The following is a 19,381-nucleotide window of genomic DNA, read 5'->3' as shown; positions in this document are numbered from 1 at the left end:
CTTTCACTCTATTGCATAACGAAGCAGAAGTAGAATCCCGCTTACCCTGTCTCGCCCGTACGCCTTTTTATCGAAATGATCCACGACCGGACACTGATATAGTGTATAAAATATTTAATACGGTTTTTGGATATAGTATTATCCAGTGTTGGAGAAATTTGATCTAACACTTACTGTGTACGATGTATCTACCGGTCGATACATCATTTTTATGTAAGGCATAGCCTTGTTTAAGTCTTCGAAGCAAATTATTTAAGTAGCGGGCGCACGTTTTTACACTTGCGATATGTAAGTGGCGTGCAGTGATGTTTGATTGCAATTGTTATCCCTTTCTTTGAGTCCGTTAGTAGACCAAATTCTTGATTAAATCACGTCAATATTGCTAATCCCGTTGATTTTATATCAACACTAGATTTGACTTGCTACCACAATACACGTGTTTCAATGTACTTAGCTGACCAGTTCGATTTCTGCCTTTCTTTTTCATTATTTTTACGAGTGTTTGCCTACGTCACATAGATGACGTCACCACCGCCACTTGAGTTGATTGCCGCGGATAGAATTACTAGTTTCCTACTTAAAGGAAGGAGCCATCCATCATCTGTTTCGCTGCCTGCCATACCTTGCTTGATTGTTGCCTTATTATTGTTTGCATGCTTTTGTTGTTATTATGTTCTTATTGTTACTCGTGTTTACGACGCGAGCTATATTGGTTTCATTGATACTGCTGCCGACTTTCTTTCTAGAAATCGTATTCACGCCCCGTGACCGCACCAAATTGCCGAATGCCAACTGCTCAGGCTCACGAAAGACATTACTCATTACCTGCCCGCGATGCCAAAAGACGCGCTGAATCGCTTATCTCAATAGCGACCTACCTGGCGGAATGAATCGCATTCACGATTAAAACGTGCGGTTCTAAGGATGCTGCACCATTTCCGTTTCGCGCGCATCGAAAATCTACAAATCCGGTTGGTCATAACGCGATTACATATGGCCATTACATTGGCAGGGTTATCAATACATGAAATGAGCATGGACTTCTGTACATATTTCGGCAATTTGGCGTTTTTTTTTCGCACGGCTTTGTAAATAACTTTCGTGCTTTGACTTATAACATGACGAACGGACTTTCCCATTCGCGCCATTAGCGGCACATGTGATCGTCACATCCCCTCATGGATGCCGGATGGCTGGACATTGATTTATCCCTCAGAGGGCCAATTTTAATGTGTTTTATTATTCCCCTTTTATGCTTGCATGTATTTCGCTTGGCGATCATAACTGCCGTTCTTTGTCGGCAACCCCGCGTCATTAATTGGATTTGGTTTCGTTTTTTTTTAGTTATGACTAGACTCAAACACGGCTTTGTTCACGCCGATTTCTCAAGCAAAATATTTTGCTGTTAACGAATTCTCACAACTCTGGCGTAAAATTCGCATAATATGACCTCATCATGTCTTATTCCCCTCTCAGAACTCCGAAAATTATTCCCCATTAATCGTCGATTAACGAGTTGGGTAATTCGGCTTTTCTAACTTCAAATCGTCCCAGACTCGCAGATGCGGGATTTCCGATGACTCCTTAAAATCGTCTTTCAAATATGCCACGCCGTACACATTAACATTACGCACGCATGGCGCGGTGGTTATGACGCAACTCGCCATTTACTTTGTTGTTCTTTGTTTCTTATATTAATACAAAAAACTTCGCCTTTTCCAAGCAAGATCATCTCTTTTTCCCAAAACTTAACGATTTATGTTTAGACCTTAATACCACGTTTCCTCACGACTTCACTACAGTGTTATGTTGCAAAATTCATTTTCGGAATCGTCTCACTACCATTCAATGCATGTATTATCTAACTGTCCTTTTGTATTGTCGCTAATCACGCCTCCTTGCAAGGGGTGATGTGGAGCTCTGGCCCCTTCTCTCTCCTATATCTGTTATGGTATAATGCTATATCACGTGACTTATCGCATAGTTATAACCCAGTGCATATCAAAGATTGACTCAGATTATGAGACTCATGTACGCTGAAACTTACTGCTAAAACTATCCGAATTACTGTACAATATATCTGGAAAAGGCAATTGTTTGTGTCTATTGAACTACAGTCAAGAACTACACAGAACACAGGACGTTCGTGTCAGCTACTGCGGAAGCGCCAGTTAAGTATAAACTGTAAGCGGATATCCGTTGACCACGGACTTGCCGTATACTTATCGCAGACTAACCGACGGCTATTACCTTGATGTCGCACCATCAGCGCGATAATGACGCGCTGAAGACACTATGCCACAGCACAAAGTAAGGATAGAATTTTCATCCCACGCCCCAAAACGTGCTAGGGTTTGTAATCAAGTCATGAGCTTCCGAGTCAGAATTCATTTTCGCATTTCAACTAAGTCGGGTCATTTTCATTTCGTCGTCGCGTCAAGTCCTATATATTTTACGTCACGATAGCGCATACATAAAGTTGAGTTTCCGAGTAAAAGGCCGAGTCCGACTCCAATTTAGTGACAGCTTTCACCAATCGCATGCCCTAAAACCCGTCTTAACTTTAACACTAAACCTTACGAGGCCTAATCATATATTTACTCGTAATCGATTGCCACGGAAAAGATTAATTTAATCCATGGATAGGACTATACAGTATACAATAGGCCTACACAGTATGCAGCTGGAAACTTTTTATTGTCATTTTACATTCGTTGAAATGTATGCGTCCAAGACTCGAGCTCAATACATCTCGCTAACTAATAAATACGTTCCGATTAGTTAGTTATACATATTCCATAGCTAGCCTACATACATATTCTACACTCCACAGTACCGTTGTTGTTGTTTGCGGTATTCATGGTGTTTGTCGACTACTAAAGTCATTTACACCCGGCCGACATTCTTCATTTTTATTCCGTAACTGCCGATTATAGTACGGCCCACTTCGAGGCTTTTTTGTAAGACGCCGCTTACGCGGATGAGGTGGCGAGGAGGAGCCTAGATAAACCTCCAAAACTTAGGTATACAGGAATTCTCAAGTCAATCTCGGTCGAACTCGAACCCACAACCCATTGGGAGTAGGGGTTAAACCCGCTCAGAGGCCAAACGCCAGACGCCAAACGCCGAGCGGCGGCCGAATGTCTATACGGCGTTTGGCGTCTGGTTTTCCGAGACGCCAAGTAGCTATACGGCGTTTGGCGTCTGATATGGTGAGACGCCGAGTAGCTATACGGCGTTTGGCGTCTGTTAGGTTGAGACGCCGAGTAGCTACACGGCGTTTGGCGTCTGCTATGTTCAGACGCCGAGTAGCTATACGGCGTTCGGCGTCTGGTATGTTGAGACGCCGAGTAGCTATACGGCGTTTGGTGTCTCGGTAAACTGAGCAGAGGCTAAATCCTTTCATGGCGCGACTATTGAGTTCTCACAACTATATGATACCGAAGATTGCATATTGTTACATTTTTTTTTCATAATAAGCGTCGGCAGAATCCCAAATGATTGTATGTTCAGATTCAAAAAAGACCTACAACTTGATCACCTGTCATTATACTACTAACTCGACTCACAATTTTTTTGCTGACCTGAGTTATTTTCTTAAAAATCGATTTACTCATTCTATGGCTTATTCAAGAATAGTATATCAGGACTGATAAATGAAAAATAGGCCCTAAACCTGCCTTTTATCTGTTACAATAAACATGTTCAGAGCAGGAAAAAATGAACATATGAATTATCCGAGGCCTTCGATATCACCCCCAAGAGTTCCACAGAAGTGACCTAAAGCTGAACTGGATGGGGGAACATTAAACACCATGACTTGGACTCAACCCAGTGCTCTCGGAATTGACTCGGTGGTGAATTGAAAATGACTCGAGTCAAATTGACTTGGTTGCAACCCTGTCACCACCCCATATCAGTGTTGGGATGACTCGAGTCATGACTTGACTCAAGTCACCTTTTTCTTATGACTTGACTTGACTCGACTCAAGTCACTGTGCTAAAATGACTTGACTCGAGTGAGTCAAAATGTGCAATGACTCGTGACTCTAAGGTAGTGACTTGAACCCAACCCTTTATTTGTACACTCGCAAAGAATTTCAGACCCAAGTCTGTAGATACAGTATGTAATGAAACCACAGTATGTAATGAGACCACAATAAGAAATATGCAACGAATACCACAGTAAAAATTATCAAGAAACAAGCAACAAAACTACAGTAAAAGTCACAAAGGAATAAGCAGTGGAGCCACAGTAGAAGTCACAGAGAAATAAGCAATGGAACCACAGCAAACATCATTGAGAAATCAGCAGTGGAACCACAGTAAAAGTGACCGAGATATAAGCAATGAAACCACAGTAAAAATCATTATGAAACAAGCAACGAAACCACAGTAAAAGTCATTAGTAAATACGCAATGAAACCACAGTAAAATGTCCCCAATAAATATATATACATCAGAATTTACATCTGGGTACATAGCATGCAATAAAAATCAGGTATCTGCTGTCCAGGGCAACAGTGCTCGTGCGTCCATCGACCACAGCCGTCACACGCATCCTGGAAACAAGTTAGAATCAATATACCTGACAAATGTAATCTCGTAATTGCATAGGAAAGATGTGGTACCGATGGATCAGGGTTGTAATGACTCGAGTCACGATATTTTGATGACTCAACTTGACTCGAGCCATTTTCTCAAAATACGGAAATGACTCGACTAGAGTCAATCTGTGTATTGACTCGACTTGGACTCAAGTCATATGACTCGAGACTCAGATGGCAAAGACCGACATTTCATTGTAATTTCGAAGAATAGTAAAGTAACCACCTTATTGGGATTTTGTCTATTAGTACTGGTACTTGAAAATGCGACCAGAAACGGCTAAATGTGAGGAAAATTAGTATAATATAAATGCGAACCATTCGATATCACCAAATAGAGTTATAAAAGTGGGTTTAACATGAACTTAACTGGAAAGTGAGCAGTCAACACAATGACTTGGACTCGGACTCGAGTCATATCACCATGAATCGGACAGTCGGACTCGAACCTCTGCTCGATGACTTGGACTCGGACTTGACTCGGTGGTAAATTGAAAATGACTCAACTTGACTCGAGTCAAAACTATAACAGTGAGATTGACTTATGACTCGCAGCCTTGTGACTTGGTTACAACCCTGCGATGGATCAAAAATTGCAAAATGATCTCTAGCCCTCAAATCTTCAGCCGAGAATATATCTTTTGCTGGCTCAACACTTTGATCCAAGCTCTACGTATCTTGGACATTTACATGAATATCCGCTTTGTCAAAAAATATTCAGGAACGTTCAAAATTTGTTGCTCGAACGCATCATTGGTCCCCACTCGGTTGGTCCAAAGGCACACGAGTGACACAACCATGGGACCTGGGACCACCTTCAAGAATAAAATAGATTATTTGATTATATCAACTCAAATGTTGGAGTAAAATCACGTTTCGATTTACGCCCAAAACAACAAAATTATTGGCACATATTACCCGTAAATCGACATTTTGACTTTCAATTACCTCGTTATAGCGATAAAGCACCACAGGAAACTATGATTTGCAGCCTCTATATGTGTAAGCATGTTTCTGTTGTTAAGTGATTAGTTGATTCAAACATTTTGCTTGATTTGGTTATGATACCATAGGCCGCCCACCCTATAAATATTGTAATTGAATTGAAAATAGTCAACTCGAGGATGGTATTGAACTAAAAAAGATGTGGTATTACATACCCTGATACAAGCCCTACACTTCACATTAAAAATAATGGCTGGTTTGTTAGTGTGAAAGATTCTGCCAGCATGCATTTGTAGACAAATTCGCGTACTGTAATCATAGGATTATCTCAGATAATTTTTCAAGTATTTTCGGTCCCACTGTCTCATCGGTACCACATCTCCCCTACCCATTTCATGATTTTTTTATTGGGTTTGGACCACTGCATTCAATGCAATAATCTCCCAATTCTTATTCATCTGCATGCAAAACATACTACGTATTTAAAATGGTTTTAATCCAACATTGACTAACATACCCGTCGCATCAAGCAAGATTTGACGAAACTGCTGGCGGTAGCTTTCGCAAGCTCGTCGAGAATGATCAAAATCCAGGTTTGCGTCGGGTAGAGTTCGGCAGCCTATTACGTGAAAGTAGATTGCAAATCAATTTTCTTAAATCTCAATACGTGAACGCATCACAAACCTTCAAAGCAAGTACTCCACAATTTCATCCATCTTTTTGAACATCAATCCTGGTCTTTAACCTTGAACTTCTCACAACCGAAGATCATTTGGAGTATAGGCTACTTGTGTTGTGTAGAATTTTGCGGAGTAATATGGAAACGAAATTTTTGGTGAGTCTTGAATATGATCTCAGTGACGTGAACTGTTGATTTACCACAGCATACGTGAAGTGGAGATACAAAGGATTTTGCAGCTGTTTCAGTCTAGTCCAGAATCAATCGCTAACTATAGGCCTACTAGAAAACAATAAAATATCTTGTTACTACACGTCACATACTGTTATCTTCTTGCGGTGGTTAAGTTCCCAGCAACAAATCATGCAGTATCTGTAGTAACGTGACTGACGATCTGTCTAATACGAAACGTGTATGTTCTCAAGCAGCCAGATCTTCAGTGTCGACCCAGCACCGAAGCACACGCGATGTACGGTACAGTCAGTGTACAGGTACACACGAAACAACCATCAAATCACTTGCCCACTGGCCAATGATATGACATGCTTTGCTTAGATTTAGCTGCAGAAAACTCCTGTTCAAGCGTCAACCTTCAAATAAAACCCTATTCTCAACATACCAGATGCCGAACGCCGTATAGCTACTCGGCGTCTGAACATAACAGACGCCAAACGCCGTATAGCTACTCGGCGTCTGAACATAACAGACGCCAAACGCCGTATAGCTACTCGGCGTCTCAGAAAACCAGACGCCAAACGCCGTATAGACATTCGGCCGCCGCGCGGCGTTTGGCGTCTGGCGTTTGGCCTCTGAGCGGGTTCAACCCCTGTTGCCCATTGGTGTTGCAGCCGCGAGGAAGAGGAGCATAGATAAACCTCCAAAACTTAGGCATAGAGGAATTCTCAAGTCCATCTCGGTCGAACTCGAACCCACAACCCATTGGTGTTGCAGCCGCGGATTATACCACTGCGCTAACTCGCCACTCCACAGTAGGCTACCGTCTTTTACGACCGGTACCCGTTCCACGTCTCAAACGCCCCCAATGAGGCGCTGGCGCCCAGTTTGGAAAACACTGCGATCTAATCTTTCTTGAAAGTACACCACTGCTTCAGCTTAGCGCCCCCATATGATCTAAAATATGAGCGGATTATCAAGTGCCAATTACAATGCGATGTCCATGTGGAGCGGGATGTGGGTGGATTAGGCCTACTTCATTCTGTCGCTAACCGAGCCAGCCTATGAATACGGAAGTATGTTGTTGGGTGGACGATAACATTTTCCATGGATCGACGATAACGAGTACCGCACGAAAATCTAACAGCTATCCGAGAAATCATAATACGTAAACTGTACCGTTGAGGTTAGACGAAGATATAGTTTCGAACTCTATGGAGTTTTTGCAACTGATTTTGATATTCCTTCCCTCTGCAATATCACCAAATTTCATCTATTCAGCCGTATGTCGGGGTATTTACTATTTGTCCCGATCTCAAATTAGAGTTTACCGGACCGATCTGGCGTATTCTGCGGTTTACAGACACATGCCACCGTACTTCCAGAGCCCGTCCTGTTTGTTCTGCTACTGTAATTCATTGCGCACGCCTCTTCAGTAGGGCTCTTCAAAAATGACTTTTTTTCTCAAATCGTACAGGCTACTTGATAAAATTGTTAGGTTACCTAATTTAAGCCTACACGCAAAATTTGGTTCAATTCCAGCCAGTAACCGCTTTGCTACAGAAGAAAGTTTCTATTTATTATATAAAATAAATGATAAAAAATTTGAAAATTCTCTGTTCAACCCATGAAAGTGTTAGGCTATCTATAAAAACGATCCTCACCAAATTTGGTTCAATTCCAACCAGTGGAAGCAGAGTTATTGCCGTCGACAAATTTTGATTTGAATAAAATAGTATTTACGGTGAGCACAACTATAATAAATAAACAAAGAATCGGTCACCGTAAATACTATTTTATTAAAATCCAAATTTTTCGACTGCAATAACTCCGCTTCCACTGGCTGGAATTGAACCAAATTTGGTGAGGATCGTTTCTATAGACAGCCTAACACTTTCATGGGGTGAACAGAAAATTTTCAAATATTTTATTATTTATTTTTATATCATAAATAGAAACTTTCTTCTCCTGTAGCAAAGCGGTTACTGGCTGGAATTGAACCAAATTTTGTGTGTAGGCTTAAATTAGGTAACCTAACAATTTTATCAAGTAGCCAGTACGATTTGACAAAAAAAGTCATTTTTGAAGAGCCCTACTCTTCAGTTGTTCTAGGCTACGACAGGCGTTTGATTGAAAGACGGTTCCAATAGTCGTTTCATTGTATTGAGATCTTGGTGTTTTTGACAGATTGATTGCTTTACATCACTTCCTTTGTTAGTTCAATCGCAATCTTGCGGTATTTTATATTTATAATCCGAACTGAGCTTGCTACGTAAGCACAGAAAACTCACTACCAAATCTCGGTATGCTTACCTAAGCAACTATCCTTGTCCCTCGCTGCCTCACAACAATCCAGACGATCTGACTAGAAAGCCAATTTGCAGAACAGAAACCGGCATTCAATACCGAACTATTTTCAAGAGATCATCAAAGCATACATTACATTAACATTTCATTATAAGGTGCAGTTTTCAGCAAATTCAGGTAAGCACAATTACGGTGCAAAATCCAACACGATTCACAACACCGCACGATCCACAAATTCACTTGAAAGAGGCGCGTGCTTGATAAAGTCTATATGAAGTATATTTGTTTTCTGCACTGCGAGATCGCACGCGCACGAAATAGGGGCGACGCAGACGCAATCATTATATCATATCCCATTCCGCACCAATTTGATCATGATACACGGTGGAGAGAACTACAGAAAGAGTGTAGCCGCGGGCTTCCATTGTTCAATGCTTGACGGGCTTGCGGGCGCGGATGTTGTACGTCCAGCAGACCTCGTCGTCTTCCGGGCAGGTTTGCTTGAACTCTTCGGCCTTGTCCGCGGCGTCGAGGTACCTGTGGATGCCCACGAATTCCTTCGGTATTTCGAAGTCGGCCGCGCGCTTTGCCGCGACCTGAATCAATTAGATTTAGAACTAGATTAGAATTAGAATTTTAACTACAGTTACCCCAAATTAGATTGGAATTAGCTACACAATCTTTTCCAAATCAGATTAGACTTTGAATTACCGAACTCGTAAAGAAATACTGGTATAACCAGTGGTGGCTTTTGGGGTGGGCGGTCGCCCGCCCCCCCCCCTATTTGGATTATGCGCTTTTTTCAAGGATAATAACGAATAAACATGGAAATCCATGTACCAAACAAGAATATGATTCCGTACAGATGTGTCAATCATCATCACGTCTCTGCATACGGTAGAAACACTTAGTTTTGATGGAGTCTATCCTTGCACACATGCAAAAATGGACATGGCCGAATCCAGCACCTGGCCCAACCTTGCCGTGGTGACAGATAGAAAATAATAACAGATGCAAAAAGGGGGTCTGGGGAAGGGGGGGGGGGCGGAGCCCCCCAGAAGTTACAGATAGATACCTATAGGGCCTTATAGGTGAGGTTATGGCAGAGGTTAATGTGCGATTTTGCCACAAATTCAAAATGACTAATGACAATACAAATAGACAAAATCTGCGGTAATATGTTCAGTTACCGTGACACAGGGGCTATTTCACGCGCAATGTCAGTCGTAGACGTTATCCAAATGTATCCAAAAAATACTTTCTAGTTTTCGAAATCCAAACTGTAAAAAATTTGACAAAAAGAAACAGGTCAAGTGCTATTGGCAGAAGGCAAAACCTAGTTGCGCACTCCGAAAACGTAGAACTGTAGAAGTATTGCAATATTGACCATATTTGCTGGGGAATAGCCCTATATGGACAATGGACACGCGGAGAACAGCATTCCATTTCAGATATCACCAATCCCTATTGCAAAGGAGACGATTGATCGCCTACCTACTCTATTCAAGAAATCTATTTTTGCGCCCGTAGCCTATCATCAAATTGAACAAAAGTCGAGTGACAACTCTGTTGTTGAGACCTCCTGGGTATATTTGAATATACATCGAGATATGGATATTACGTCGAATTTGACGCAAGTGCCACGCTAAGGTTGTAATGGTAAACAATGATGTTGCTGATTCAGCGAGGTTGATACTTTAATTTACAAGGATCACACTATGTCGTGTTGGAGAATACCAAATGTCAATTGAAGATCTGGTATTGATATATACTTACATAGTTGTACTATATTTTTTCACAGAATTTTCACGCCTAACGCTACAAACATTTGCGAACCCTCGCTCTCATATGCTGTGATCCTGCTTATTTTGCTATAATGGAATCCAATTACCGTGACCAAATTTGCATGACGACATCACAAGGTCGCACTAAAGTTGCACCGAGGTTAAATATTTGGTTTCTACGTTGCACCAACCATGACTGATTCGGTCGGCCGTGAACGATGAAACAAAGAAGCACGTGCCTAGTAAACAACGACAAAAATAACCCCGTTTTTTAAACTCCAGTCTACACCCTAAAACTATAGCAAACGGTTTTCAATAGGACTTCAAAAACTATTGTATGCTTAGCTTATTTCTAAACATATAGCTGTTTATGTTAAAGTAACAAACTTATGAATATTTTATGTTTTAACTTTCCGTGAAAGACTAAACGGTTGTGAAAATCATTACACTTCACAGTAGAACAGATACCTGCATCTGCAATATTGAGTTTACATTCAAGATTCATGATAAACCCCATGTCTGCTACCGACATTTAAAAATTAAAGAGTGTATGTAAAGTGGATTCCTGTGCAGTGTACAATCGTCAAAGACGAAATGGGGAAAGCGTGCAGTTGGAATTTACACGACAACATTTAACATCACAAGAACATCAAGACTAGGGCAAGTTTTGGCAACTTTTTTACAGCTTCCGGCGTTGTTGTAGATACTCAGAATTTATGACGCATGATATTTTAAGCTGTTTGCAATAATTCTATACTGCATTTTTTGCAACTTTTTTTTATTTTTCATGCAAATTTTTACTGCAGCTTTCATCAAATATTACTCAAAATGTAATGGAGCGATTTAATAAACATGCTATAAAAAATTTCTAGTACGGGTCTATTCTCTTTGATTTGCATAACAAAGAGAATAGATGTCTGATCAATTGTCTGCAATTTAAATTTGAGGTAGTTTCTCATTTCACGTATGCAAGACTTAAACTGTGAGGTTATACAATGGAACCTTTTGAGTATCTCCTATCCTAATAATAATGAAAATAATTATATATGCAACTGTCGTAAAATTTAATGCGACTTTCTAGCTTTTTTAGCGGAACAAAAACTTGCCCCAATAACTTGTCATCTTCAGTCCGATAGGGTATATAAGTCACGGTCAAATTATAAACTTTAATCAATAAGGTTGTGTAAGTAACTTCCAACAGCTGATACGTGGATAGCGGATCGTGTGTGAGATGAGGGACTCAAATTTAATCCGCAACTCCAGAGTCCAGATGCACCAAATGTGCAATCGCATACATCATCATTGCCGTGTCATGAGTCAGGATGAATACACATATGTTTAGAGTGATATCAAAGGACGTTATATCTACTTCATAGTCACTATTACAAATCTATGAAATGAACAGTTTCATATCTCTAGCATACCAACAAACTGGTTGGTGTCTTATGGCCTCATCATAAATGAAACATGATTCACCCAGAACCTGTGTCTCGGAAAAAGTAAATCACTTCTCACTTTTGACTCATCAGGTCGTTGCGTCAGCTTTTGTTTATCAAGGTGGCACATACAATATAGCATATAGAGGTATTACATTCATCTATACTGACCCGAATAATGTTCAGCTTTGGCAACATGTTGCAATCTGCGAGCGTCATAAAATTGCCGTCGATGAATTTCCTCTGAGACTCCCCCTCGTTGTCTTCGGAATCAGCGTCAATTTCGTGGTCCAGTGGTTTTCGGAGGTACGCGTCAAATTTTTTTAAGGATTCCACCAAACGAGTCTCCAGTTCTGAAAATCAGATTGACGGCATTGTAAGGAATACAATGGGCTGGCATCGGTTTATCGCGGCAACAAAAGCAGAGGTAGGCACATTGCACATGCAGCATTCGCAGAAAACATACCGGCTTGCGCAATAAAATACTGTATCACCAGAGATAACATCGTAAAATTGAATAATATACGTGATTTCATGACAACTCGATATTACTTTTGTTATGAATTTAACCAATAACAGTAATAAGGCATACTGGATGAAGACTTCGTGTTGAAATAACTTCTCTTTAACAAAGGGTCAAGTAATATCTTACATGCTTGAGCCTGTAGTACTCGGCATTTCTGGGGAATGTAAAAAATGCCAAACCACAGGACATCGTATTTGATGCAATAAAACATGCTAGGAGGTAACCAATAGTGAGGTACTAAATATTATGACATCCAGCCGAATACAACGTTGCTTTCATAGTTTACATCAAGGGGCGTTGTCGAAGTCTAACCCATTTTCGGGTCTGGCAAATGGCAATAGAATCATATACCAACTGGCAGACATTCCCATAATCAAATATTGATACAGCACGTTGTAGCTGAATGGATGATCCGTATTGGTAGAGCAGTTTGACAATGAAATCTTTATCCCTACGCTGTTTTCATACAATATCACTTGAGTACTGTGAAATAAAACGATTGGACACAGGCACACAAGCAATACAAGATTAATAGGAAACTCAATCGTAAACTTTTGGTATTTCCACACTGTTCCCAAGTAATGACATATCCCCGAGAAGTGAACCGCAAATATTCCAAATCAAAACTAGACTTTTCAGTTGAATGAAGTCTTCAAGCAAATCGATGTCATCAAAGGGTCTCGGTTTGAACAAGGGCAATTTTCTATTTCAAGTCAAGGTGTTCCAGAAACCAACACACACACACAAGGATTACTCGAAAGACACTTCACTCTGGGACGAGAGGACAGAAGATCTGAGCGATTAAAACGTGAAGGAAATGAACACACACATATATCACTAACTTCGGCGTGAAGCTAGAAAGCTAGGTGCTCACATAAAGTCAAATAACAAAAATGATATAACATCTCGTCACCATAAATATTGCACACAAAAATATATTGCCCCCCGCAACCAGTGACAACCTAATGTTCTAGTACAAGGCACAGTACAATGATTGGGTTATCTAGCAGGATTAAATAGAATTCAAATGATGTTACACTTGAAAAACGTAAAATACTTCAAAGTGATATAAAACGCGTTATTACCATAGATATTGAACACATAAAATGTTAGCCGCCCAAAACGCAATGATAACTCAACGTACTTGTTCATTTCAACCAGACACAGTTTGATAAGCGGACCATTTACCAGGATATGTTCACATTTAAAACTACTGACACACACACTGTGGCGTATGGTTTCACTTTGTGGTTATCGGATGACACATAACGGGAAGTATATAAGCTTAAAAAAAACTTAAAATACTTGAAAATGATATCAAAACATGTCGCCACCATAGCTTTGCACAGAAAAAATATATATCAAGATCGACCCAACACCCAATCACAACTTAATGTACTTGTTCAAATGTTCATATCAACAAGGTACAGTTCAATAATCGGATCATCTAACTCAGGGGTGGGCAAACTACGGCCCGCGGGCCGCATGCGGCCCTCCACGCCGTTCTGTGTGGCCCGCGAGAGTCTAAAGAAAGTTGCTAAAAAATATTGATAAAATGCGTACTAAAAATCGAATTGGCAGGGACTTGATTAAACTTTTTCTTATATATTTCACCACAATAATTCTAAGGCAGTTGTTCCCAAACTGGTTGGGTGCACCCACCTTGGGGGCGTGAAAGCATCTGAAGGGAGGCGCAAAGCTGAGCTAAACTGAAAAAAAAATTTCGCGCTCCGCGCGATTTACACCCCCTTCATAATTATTGCTCTGTATTCAGTCCGAATTTCATATTTAAAAATCTCTCATCCTCATCCGTAACCTTCCGTGCCATCAAACTATTCGTTAGGTTTGCTTTGAGTTTGGTGATATGACGATAAGAGGGGCGCCAAATCTTTTACCATCATAAGGTGGGGGCGTGTCTTAAAAACGTTGAGAACCTCTGTACTAAGGTAAATACTTCCTATATTATTTTTTATGTTCAATTTCTGGTGCAATAGCCTGATCTCAAGGCCCGCGCAGTTTGAAAAATCACGAGTGTGATTTCAGATTGGCCACTCCAGTTTGAAATATTTCAGTGATGTGCTTATAAAAAACGATTCGCGCGTGTTTTAGGTAGATTCGTTCTCAGTATGCGTAGAATTGGGCTATTTATATGGTTATGATGCTGTCAGCATTGTGTGTCCATGAGCTGAACCTAAAGTGGAATTAGTAAATCTATGTGCACGTCGCTGCTCACAGGTTTAAATTTCAATCGTGTTCTAAGAATCGGGACAACCGACTTTCATCTCTATAGTTTTGAGTCTTTTGACAAATTTGAGGTCGACTATGAAATCTCGCCAATGTTTCTGAGGCGTGTACGATATCATCAAAGCAATATTTGGATTGTTTTAAATAAGCAATTAAGCATATATGTTATCTACATGTCCTCACTATATAATCAAATACCACTATTGCGTTTGAGTTTATAATCCCAATTTTACATAGTGCGGCCCGCGAAAGGATTCCGATGTTGAATGCGGCCCGCAAGCTCAAAAGTTGCCCACCCCTGATCTAACTGGATTAGTTAGCATTTGAAACAGTGGCAACACTAGCATATAATTACACAAGTGACATATTTGAAGAGCTTCTTGTAGGTACAGAATTTCAATATACAACTGAATTACAATATATTGCATATACAAGTGACACATCGTATGGTTTTATTTTGTGCTTATCAAATGACAAATAAAAGAAGTACTGGTACATTTAATTGAAAATGAAAGGAAAACAACATCAACACGTACTTTTGGCCTGTTCCGAGCGTCTGTCCCCGGAAAATTTGATGAACGCAGAAAACTTTGCGAAAATGTCGTTCCCGACGGTGCGGCTTTCCGTATATTTGCAGGCAAGCTTCGGATAATTCGGCGGATAGAGCTCGGCCTCCACGTATTCCTCGCATTTGGGAATGTCGGTCAGCACCTCCCCGTTGAAAATCAAGAACGGGGGGTTTGTACCAGGAGCGATGTCCGCCAAATCTTTTGGTTTTCTGCATTAGTTGGGAGTTATTTGACTGATATAGAAACATGCCTAATGACAACCTAATTTGACACCTAACGAATATAAGATCACAAGGGTGCGACAACAATTAGACATCATGTGAAGACTAATAGGTATCATTTTGACACTAATTGTTGTGACAGGATTACCGGTCCATTTCAACGCTATCGCCTCAAAGATCAGAAAATATTTCGTAGATGACAAATGGACATTGAGAGGCTAAAATCATCACATTCCAATTTGGTATGGAATGTCCGTCAGGTAAAACATACTGTAACAGAATCTATATGTAAGAGTATATTGAATACTAGTAGTTCAGCACCAAAACAAATCTCGAAACGGCATATGAGTGAAGAATTACATTAAACACGTAATTATCTCAACACATGTATCTTCACTTCATGTTCAACTGGTCAGGTCAATGAATAAAAATCCACACCTCTCCAACTAAGCAATTACCGGCGCGGAATTGTTTGTCTGATGATGGGACGGATAAACATTACTGGAAATACACAAGTAGATCAATAGATTTATGATTGTATTGCAAATATTCCTGCCCTTTAGAAGCATAGCAGAGGTCTTATATGACCATTGTTTGCTTGGCAAATCATTCACGTACGTACATGCATATTGCATATCACAAAATGTCATTCAAGAATATACTGACAGTGATTTATCAGGAGTAACTTTACATAATATGTGCTAGCGGTAATTACTGATTTAAATCACCTTGAAAAAACTGGAGTTTCATATCGTAAAAGTAAGGCTGCAGCCCATGGCATAAAATATTTGCGTCATTGCATGATACAGTAAGCTATATATATACTTACGTAGCTTTATCCACGGTGGTAACATTGAACACCACACCTTTCAACCACAAAATCATAAAAAGTCGCTGTGAGAATGGGCAGCATCCGATACATTCCTTGTCGGAACCCGCCTGGAAAATGTTGAGTACTTTATTGAAAATGGTTGTCATGTGCCTTTTGATAAGGCATAGCTATAATATTCTATGATAGTATAATTGCGTCCGAAATGCAAGGAGGTAGTCTTCACCCAAGAATGCTACTGGGCTCAAATTTAGAAATAATGCTTGTATGCACCACAATACATACATACCGACGGTTAGAATAGACTGACGTCAATATCTCTTAAATGGACAAAATGGTTATTCAAGAATGCTGCATTCCCACTAAACATTTTGCGTTTGGCCATTGTTTGTGAAACTGTAATTCACGGTTCAATACCTTCCAAGAGGCAGGAAATACCTCAGTTTCTGAACGAGACTGTTGATTTTACCTCACATTTGAATCACTAAATCAACCGCCTTATCTTTATCAAAACATGTGAAACATGGGTACGTAACAGCTATGCCTACACTACAATCCTACATTAATGTTAGTTAAAGCAGTGACCATCATATGTAGTTCTGTATTGAAACCTATCAGCTTGAATGAAGACACACACAAATTTTAGTTCTAATGAACATTTTCCATGAGTTATATACCTATAATGATAAGCCACGATGCCTATATAGGCTATTGTTGTATTCCGATGTATATACATTTTTACATTATCTTAATTCCTCAACTTCAATGCTTCGCTAATTGAAACACAGACGGAACAAATCAGCTTAACATGAAAAAATAATAATCTTTTATACTGTAGCACATGACATGGATTTAGATAACTTACTTTAACATACAAATTTATGACATAAGTCCTTTTCTGTTCGGTCTGTTCCATACCGGCAAAACTCACAATCTAGCACACGCCCAAATGACAACACTACGCCAATTAAGGTAAAGGTCTATCCTTGGCATAGCAAATAATAAGATAGCCCGAGGCAGAACAATCGCACTACTTATACTACAAATGTTTGGATTACTTGGAGAGTTTTTAGATACTACGTGAGCGTGTCCGGTAATTGTATGCTTACCTCGGGTATAATAACAAGGCAGGCGGAATGCCAGGATGTTTATAACGCATAGGAATAAAGGTACTTCAAAATAATGATTTTCGACAAAAGCTTTTCCCTACTGCAGCCTTTGTTCAAATTTGAATGAATTCTACTGTAGCCTTTATATTGGGAGATTTTAACAATACCAGTTGTTGATATTCACCCTAACATACTGTTTAAAGATAGAGATGATCTCCATCTCATTTATCAAAAGATTATAAAATGAAGGAAGCATTAGCAAAACGGAAATTGGAACAGTAGTTATTTAAGATGGAAGAGGGGAACTACAAACGAAGCAGGATAATCTTCTAGCTGCTATGAGTCATTAACAAACGAGAAGGCTATGAATGAGAATAATTGCATACTGCATAATTTTATGTACAATTCTTAAAATATTTGTAGATAATGAGATTAGAGACAAATTTGAGCCGCCAAATTACGACATGCTACACATTTTGGCCAGCTGTTTCTCCATTCCAATTAACCCACAGGAAAAAAATCTCAAGATGAGCCTACTATTCAACAGACAGTTAAAAGATGAAGCCATTTTTTTGGTCTATTCATAGCAAAAGTCATCAATTAGTATCAAAAGGAATAATCACAGTTATGTTCCGAATGGTTTGACCTCAATTACACAAGCATGAACATGATCATATAATTAGGGTTGTCATTGAAATGAGTATAACGTCCACAGCTCTCTGCTTTCATAAATCTATGGCACAACAATAGCCTATAGCTTGAAAGATATCACTCTAGCTGCATTGCACAATGATATAATATGGATATGGGTGCAGAAACTATTATATGCCTACTATAGTAACTAGAAACAAACAACGTTCATCACTGATACAAAACTTAATCATCGTCACTAACAATAGTAAAAATATAGTAAAATAGTATAAATAGTACATTGAACGCTCTCGTATTCGACATTTCGTGCTGGTGACGTCATATTTTGTGTTACGATTGTTGATATACGATGTTCTTTCGAATTCTCTACTAGTTGCTGACGATTACCCCTGACGAGTGTTGGCCGAAAATATTCGGGTTCATTTCAATATGAATATACCATTCAATTGTATATTGAAGTTCTGTAGGCTACCTCCAAGAAGCTGTTCATCAGTTCAACTAAAACAAATATTTTAAAATATCATAACATTCCAAAATGACTAGATAGGGCCTATATAACACTAACAATTATGATGATCAATGGTTAACTTTGATTCATCAGACGAGATCTCTATCAGAGTGCATAGGTTCATACTTTTACCAATCACTTAAAATGTAAGCTTCAAGCTTTATTGGCATGAAGCCCTAATCGTACCTTTACAAACAACGCAATCTGTGGAGGTGGTCTTCTAGAAGCTTGCTGCTGTTCCGCTTGACCCACTTCATCCGACATAGCGACGTTTTACCAGCAGCTGCTTAACACTATTCTACAAGGCTAAGAATACTGTCAAGAGATCAGCCAGGAATGAAATAATTATGTTATTCAAGAAATTTGCGTCACCACAGGAAAAAATGCAGTTCAAAATCAGCATCAAGATATGCAAATTGGAACAAGATATGCAAATTGGAAAATGTATTCACATTCTCTTCCAGAGCAAGTTTGCTAACATTACCATTTACGCCTTGATTCTCTGAGGTATGTCTTCAATGAACACAACATATTAAGAGTGTTTCCATGCTTATCGACAATACCTGTGTAATCAGAGTGTCCCTACACAGGTCAGGGGGTGTGGGTATCCTACTATCCTTATCCAATTATCCCATCCGCATGACATTCAATTCCAAGACCACATCCCTATCCGCCTGATTGGAATCGCTGGCCTTTTTGCCTGATATATCAGGTGAGCAGCGATGATTTTCCAACTTGAAGTAATTTATTAAAAAATAAAATATAATGTGAGCACAGGACACCGATTTCAAA

The 19,381-nt window shown here is 39.7% G+C and overlaps 1 protein-coding gene and 2 long non-coding RNA genes across 4 annotated transcripts; 1 reads left to right on the top strand and 2 right to left on the bottom strand.

The window, feature by feature from the left end:
* The first annotated feature begins 3,083 nt into the window (after positions 1 to 3,083).
* Positions 3,084 to 4,367, top strand: LOC145446896 (uncharacterized). Its single transcript, XR_013917383.1, has 2 exons — positions 3,084 to 3,991; positions 4,025 to 4,367. It is a non-coding gene; the product is annotated as an uncharacterized LOC145446896 (long non-coding RNA).
* On the bottom strand, positions 4,114 to 7,025 carry LOC145446895 (uncharacterized). Its single transcript, XR_013917382.1, has 3 exons — positions 6,237 to 7,025; positions 6,070 to 6,171; positions 4,114 to 4,562 (listed from the first exon to the last, which is right to left on the bottom strand). It is a non-coding gene; the product is annotated as an uncharacterized LOC145446895 (long non-coding RNA).
* Positions 7,026 to 8,764: 1,739 nt separating this feature from the next.
* Positions 8,765 to 18,930, bottom strand: LOC145446470 (chloride intracellular channel protein 2-like). Of its 2 annotated transcripts, none has more exons than XM_080324765.1 (5): positions 18,776 to 18,930; positions 16,322 to 16,431; positions 15,239 to 15,480; positions 12,104 to 12,285; positions 8,765 to 9,308 (listed from the first exon to the last, which is right to left on the bottom strand). In XM_080324765.1, the coding sequence occupies exons 1-5, from the start codon at positions 18,851 to 18,853 to the stop codon at positions 9,141 to 9,143; spliced, it is 780 nt and encodes a 259-aa protein (XP_080180891.1). In that variant the 5' UTR covers positions 18,854 to 18,930; the 3' UTR covers positions 8,765 to 9,140. The 2 variants fall into 2 exon arrangements, with proteins under 2 accessions (XP_080180891.1, XP_080180892.1); XM_080324766.1 differs by lacking the exon at positions 18,776 to 18,930 and adding an exon at positions 17,187 to 17,345.
* Positions 18,931 to 19,381: the final 451 nt, after the last annotated feature.

The sequence above is a fragment of the Botryllus schlosseri genome, chromosome 9 (genome assembly GCF_051294905.1).
Source record: "Botryllus schlosseri isolate E-star chromosome 9, Bs_hap1, whole genome shotgun sequence".
Lineage (NCBI taxonomy): Eukaryota > Metazoa > Chordata > Ascidiacea > Stolidobranchia > Styelidae > Botryllus > Botryllus schlosseri.
This window is presented reverse-complemented; position numbering and strand designations above follow the sequence as displayed.

Coding starts and splice junctions, on each gene's coding strand:
- LOC145446470 (XM_080324765.1), bottom strand. CDS start 18,853: ATGTCGGATGAAGTGGGTCAAGCGGAACAGCAGCAAGCTTCTAGAAGA. Junction 12,286..15,238: donor ACGCTCGGAACAGGCCAAAA/GTACGTGTTGAT, acceptor TCTGATTTTCAG/AACTGGAGACTCGTTTGGTG. Junction 9,309..12,103: donor CAAAGCTGAACATTATTCGG/GTCAGTATAGAT, acceptor TAATTGATTCAG/GTCGCGGCAAAGCGCGCGGC.